Source organism: Rhincodon typus, chromosome 19 (genome assembly GCF_021869965.1).
Source record: "Rhincodon typus isolate 14 chromosome 19, sRhiTyp1.1, whole genome shotgun sequence".
Classification (NCBI taxonomy): Eukaryota; Metazoa; Chordata; class Chondrichthyes; order Orectolobiformes; family Rhincodontidae; genus Rhincodon; species Rhincodon typus.
This window is the reverse complement of record NC_063350.1, coordinates 31,446,715-31,452,780: the sequence shown is the minus strand read 5'-3', so window position 1 is coordinate 31,452,780 and position 6,066 is coordinate 31,446,715. Positions and strand designations below refer to the sequence as shown.

Here is a 6,066-nt window from a genome sequence, read left to right as displayed (position 1 = left end):
CAGGAAGGCTGACGTTTCGGGCCTAGACCCGAAACGTCAGCCTTCCTGCTTCTATGATGCTGCTTGGCCTGCTGTGTTCATCCAGCTCTACACCTACCTGTACAAATATTTGAATTATACAATGTACAAGTCAAACCAGTCCAGTCTAATCTGTTAGGGCTTTGCAACCAGCCAAATGATCAATGTTCAATCTTTACCTAAATTTAGAAAAATACATTCACGTTGCAATTCGTCAATGGCAGATCATCCATTCCTGCCAGTAACATCTGCCAAAGTCTCTTATCGAGAACAAATATTTGCAAATTTGATATTAACTGGTGACTATTCACAGAAATCATTCATTTGACATCCAGATTTACAAAGAAAATGATGATATTGGCCTGTGTTAGTATTATTGAGTTATCTTGTTAGAATGATGAGCAAAGAAAATGGCAATTTGCTTGACACCATCACCATATTGTCAGTCACATTTCAGGACAGCTTTTGAGGCTTTCCCCTGCAAACAAAAGCATATTTTTATATCTATTCCAGGAAAACCTAGTCATGGAAATAGATCACCTTAGGCTACAGCTCGAGAGAGACATTAAGCAAGTATGCTGACCAGGGGACTCTGTCCTCTTACAGCCCACAACAGGCACATTGGAAGGATTGCACAAGTTGATAACCAAGCTAATTGGCCGCGTCATGAACACTCCTCATAACCATCAAGCCCCACAGGGGAAATCAAAGCCAAAGCTAGAGATTTTGGCTCAAAGGCAGGGACACCACACACTCTGCCACAAGACCTCCCTCCGTTTTAAAACAGTCACAGTGTAAATTTGTGTAATGAAAATCGTACTGGAAGCTACAATCTAGGAGGGAGTGGGTTTGCTTTCTTGGTTTCCTTGTTGAGGATTCATATATAAGATCGGCGAAATGCTGCATGTGTTTAGGGAGTGGAGAAGGACAGTGCGGCAGAACAAATTAATATAAAAGTAAAATATCTGGTTAAGGACCGTTCAGAACAACTGGAATAGGTCTGTGTCAAATCAGCTGATCTCAGTTAAGGCACCGTTGGGGCACTAACTTATGTTAGATCCATCGATCAAAAAAAGCACATCCCTGCCACCTTTTCAAGATAATAAACATTACCTTGGCAATGACACATCTTTCTGCAAATAAATATTTTAAAAAATATAAGATTTATCTTCATCCTTCCACATTTATGAAGTGAAAATTAGCCCCATTTTCTGTTCCAGATCACTATCCACTGACTCCGATGAGAAAATGCATCCACGTTGACAACTTAGAGTAAACACATGCTGGGCTTTGCCGTTTTTCACAATCAAACCCCTGCTTGCACTTACTGATCAAGTTCAAACATGAAGAATGGTCACTTACATATAGTATTAGTAACAAAAACAGAAATTGCTGGAAAAGCTCAGCAGGTTTGGCAGCATCTGTGAAGAAAAGAAATCAAAGTTAATGTTTTGGGTCTGGTGAGCCTTTCTGAGGAAACGTTAACTGATTTTTTTTCTTCACAGATGCTGCCAGACCTTCTGACCTTTTCCAGCAACTTCTGTTTTTGTTCCTGATTTACAGCATCAACAGTTCTTTTGGTTTTTACATAATATTAGTAAGTTGTGGAGCCTGGTAAAATCCAATGTCTGCTAGAAAGAAATTAAAGTAAAAGGGAAACGTTTGGTGATGAAAAAAAAAACGATATGACAAATAGCTCCAGACTTCAGCTCACAGTTTACAATTTTATCAGAATGAGGAATAACTTGTTTTGTGTAGCTATTATTGCCATATCTCAGTGTATCAATCACACTCCAGCCACTTACCTGTGTGCTCCTTTACTCCAAGTAACAGAATCAACGAACAGAGAAAGTAAAGGCTCCCAATCACCATGGCTGCCAGCATGTAAGCCCATTTCTGAAAAAACAGAGAAATATACATTTCTTACAGGCACGGCCTGAGGCTCAAGTTTCAGGGAAAAAAGGGCCCCTCAATTCACGCTGGTTTAACTATCCACAATATCCCTATAACCACCCCCCTACAAAACAATTCACGCCACTCAAATGCGTTTTCAAGCAAACAGAGGATTTTTGCTTCCACTATCCTAATCAGTAGCCCATTCCAATTATTGATCACTTGCAGTGTAAAGAATTCAATAAGTTCCAAATGTAAATTGTGTCCACTGATCTATGGTTGGGACTGTTTAAATGTATTGTCGTGTTCAAAATTATTGTATTTACTATCATATCTACTTCTCGCACATCATTTTGTTGTTCATTTCTTTTAAAGCTTAAAGATACAGATTTCTTCAGTCTTTCCTCATATTACCTAACTCCAAATATCAATCTTTAACTCTTCCCTAAAACATGTTCAGGATTTCAATAATACTGCAACAATGAAGGCCTCAGAAAATTTGAGGGATGACAATAACAAGATGCAGGGAAAATAAATCACAGCGCAAGTAAGACAGGAGGACTGGAAATGCAGAGTTGCAATAAAATGTATAGAAATATAAATTTTATACATTGACCAGATGCAAGCTGTCTCAGGTGTGTGGTCAAGCCAAAGCATTTTGCCTTTTCAGAATGACATCCTCAAGTAATATTCCAAAGTTCCTGCTACATAGTTCAGTATTTTCCTTGCCACTTTTATTACTCCTCTCCAGTGGCAGGACACATCGGTCCTTAACTTACTCTGAGGTAAGACTGGGAGCATAAAAATTCAATATGAATTGTGATACATCAATATTTCCCTTTCTTTTTAGCATAGGTCAACAATGTAACTTCATGTCGTAATAATGAAACAAAATGAACCATATTGCAAATTTCCTCCAATTGTAACCTGAACAAAACCAAGAGCAAGTGTTGCCAATCTAATATATTGAAAAGTTCCAAGGCAAATTTAAAGGTGAAAGAGAAGACCATCAAGTACTTCGGAAAACTAGATTTTCTTGATAAATCAGCTAGGACAATTATGCTGCAGCTGGTTAATATCATCAATTTCCCTTCACCCAAAATCTGGCTTGTCTTGTATGTGATAAATTGTTCAGCCTAACAGTATGCAAGTACTTCTGATCCTGAGCTTGTTTCAAGGCACACCCTTGGAGTAAGCAGTGCAAGTTCTGCTTTGTTCCATTCTGGACATTGGTGGGCATTGGATCGTTGGATGAGTGCAGCAGGAGGCAAATTTGTGGAACCCTGGGTGGCCCAGCTGTACAGAATGAGAACAGGAGGAGTAGCTTGACAGGGCTAATAGGGGATCCTTTAGTTAGTGGAAAAGACAATCATTTCTGGCAGTCAATATAACTCCAGGATGGTTTGTTGCCTCCCTAGTGTTTGGGTCAAAGAGGTCATAAAATGGCTGCAAGAAATGCTTCTGGGGGAGGGCAAACAGCAAGAGATTGTGGTCCATGTTGGTTCTCTATGTACATTGTTAAAGTGGGATGTAGTCTTGCAATCAGAATTTAGGGAGCTATTCAGAGGGTAGATACTGTGGATGCACTTACACCATATAAACTGCAGCAGTTCAAAACATTGAGGATCACCAACTTCAAGGGAAATTAGACATACACAACAAAGACTAGCACTTTCAGTGATCCCCCACATCCTTTTCACAATTTCTTTCAAAATGCAGAAACCTTTTTCTGCCAGTGGAATAGTACACAGCAAGAAAACAGAACCTTCAAATCAGAGGCAGGTCAGTTGGAAGAAAACTTAGGAAATGCAAAGTGTGATAGAACTGGAGAACTCTTTCCCACAGAAAGCAGTAAATGCTAGCTCAATTAGGAACTTTACACCCAATTAAGCGACTGTATGATTTCACAAAATGTGGTCCTGCTATCAGGTTCCAGGCTTCAATTGCTGAATTCCCATTCCTATAGGGCCAAACTTTGCAATCCGAGTAGAATAAAAATAAGTTGAGGACTTTCAAGAGGATCAGCATCAAACAGGACATTAGATGTAGCATTTTAATGAGAGTACAGCATGTTGCAGCATGAAACAGCGACCTTTCTTTGGGTTTCATTTGATAAGAGGATAACCCAGTGCCCATACAGGGAGAAATGCAATGTTTATTATGCAAATCCGGACATTAACTCTGTGTGTGCCCAAACATGCAGTCTCCTGCAGGCCTCACTTTTGTCTTACTGTGCTTCAGTTACATGTCTTGGACTGTTTTCGTTAGAAAGAAGAAGGTTAAGAGGTGACTTAATAGAGACATACAAGATGATCAGAGGATTAGATAGGGTGGACAGTGGGAGCCTTTTTCCTCGGATGTTGATGGCTAGCACCATGGACATTTTTCAACATTAAAGGCACTTTAGAACATAGAACATAGAACATTACAGCGCAGTACAGGCCCTTCGGCCCTCGATGTTGCGCCGAACTGTGAAACCAATCTGAAGCCCATCTAACCTAAACTATTCCATTATCATCCATATGTTTATCCAATGACCAGTTAAATGCCCTTAAAGTTGGCGAGTCTACTACTTTTGCAGGCAGGGCATTCCACGCCCTTACTACTTTCTGAGTAAAGAACCTACCTCTGACATCTGTCCTATATCGATCACCCCTCAATTTAAAGCTATGTCCCCTCATGCTAGCCATCAGCATCCGAGGAAAAAGGCTCCCACTGTCCACCCTATCTAATCCTCTGATCATCTTGTAGGTCTCTATTAAGTCACCTCTTAACCTTCTTCGTTCTAACGAAAACAGTCTCAAGTCCCTCAGCCTTTCCTCATAAGACCTTCCCTCCATACTAGGCAACATCCTGGTAAATCTCCTCTGCATCCTTTCCAATGCTTCCACATCCTTCCTATAATGCGGTGACCAGAACTGTACGCAATACTCCAAGTGCGGCCGCACCAGAGTTTTGTACAGCTGCAGCATGACCACATGGCTCCAAAACTCAATCCCTCTACCAATAAAACCTAACACACCGTGCACCTTCTTAACAACCCTATCAACCTGGGTGGCAACTTTCAGTGATCTATGCACATGGACACCGAGATCTCTCTGCTCATCCACACTACCAAGAATCTTACCATTAGCCCCGTACTCTGTATTCCTGTTACTCCTTCCAAAGTGAATCACCTCACACTTTTCCGCACTAAACTCCATTTGCCACCTCTCAGCCCAGCTCTGCAGCTTATCTATGTCCCTCTGTAACCTGCAACATCCTTCCGCACTATCCACAACTTTGGTGTCATCCACAAATTTACTAATCCATCCTTCTACGCCCTCACCCAGGTCATTTATAAAAATGACAAACAGCAGTGGCCCCAAAACAGATCCTTGAGGTACACCACTAATAACTGAACTCCAGGATGAACATTTCCCATCAACCACCACCCTCTGCCTTCTCACAGCTAGAAATGCAAGTTGTATGTTCAAGAAGAAGAATGCCCCTGGCTTCAAGATTATTTTTATTTTTAAACATAGTCCAGCACAGAGCCTGACCCACAGTGAAATCCACCCATCTCTGAATATAGTCAAGGTAATTTAGTATGCATCAAAGACAAGACTAAGGTCACTCAATGAGCAGTACTGACCGTGTTATTGAGGCTGTTTACCAACGGGGAGGTGCTGTTGAGTTCTGTTCCATTCTGCATCATGCGGCACGTTTCAGCAGTTTGTACGTGATATGCTCCCACAATCTGACCTTGAATAGCAGCTCCAGCCAGTGTTGCTATAACCTCCACTCCCATCCCTGAAAGGAGGCAGACATGCTTATCAATGGGTTAAACAGCTGTCCCATAAATGACCACAATAATACCCTGGCGTTACAATGTATCTCAACTCTTGATTTTTACATTTTTTCAGGAGACTACATAATTTTCACACGTCTGTATCATAATATTCTCATGGGGATAAAAACATCAATAAAAATGTTTTCAGAGATAGTAAGAACTGCCGATGCTGGAGACAGAGATAACAAAGTGTGGAGCTGGAGGAGCACAGCAGGCCAGGCAGCATCAGAGGAGCAGGAAAGCTGATGTTTCAGGCCGGAACCTTTCTTCAGAAATTCTTCAGACAATAACTGTCCCAGCCAAAACATCGACTTTCCTGCTCC

The 6,066-nt window shown here is 41.1% G+C and overlaps 1 protein-coding gene across 1 annotated transcript in view; it reads right to left on the bottom strand.

Moving 5' to 3' along the window:
• LOC109912575 (NSFL1 cofactor p47-like) overlaps window positions 1-6,066 on the bottom strand; it is a 23,307-nt gene that overhangs the window by 15,277 nt on the left and 1,964 nt on the right. Inside the window, exons 2-3 of the mRNA XM_048608570.1 lie at window positions 5,546-5,703; window positions 1,824-1,914 (exon numbers count right to left, since the gene is read on the bottom strand). Coding sequence (XP_048464527.1) covers window positions 1,824-1,914; window positions 5,546-5,703 — 249 coding nt within the window. The remainder of the gene's footprint in view (window positions 1-1,823; window positions 1,915-5,545; window positions 5,704-6,066) is intronic.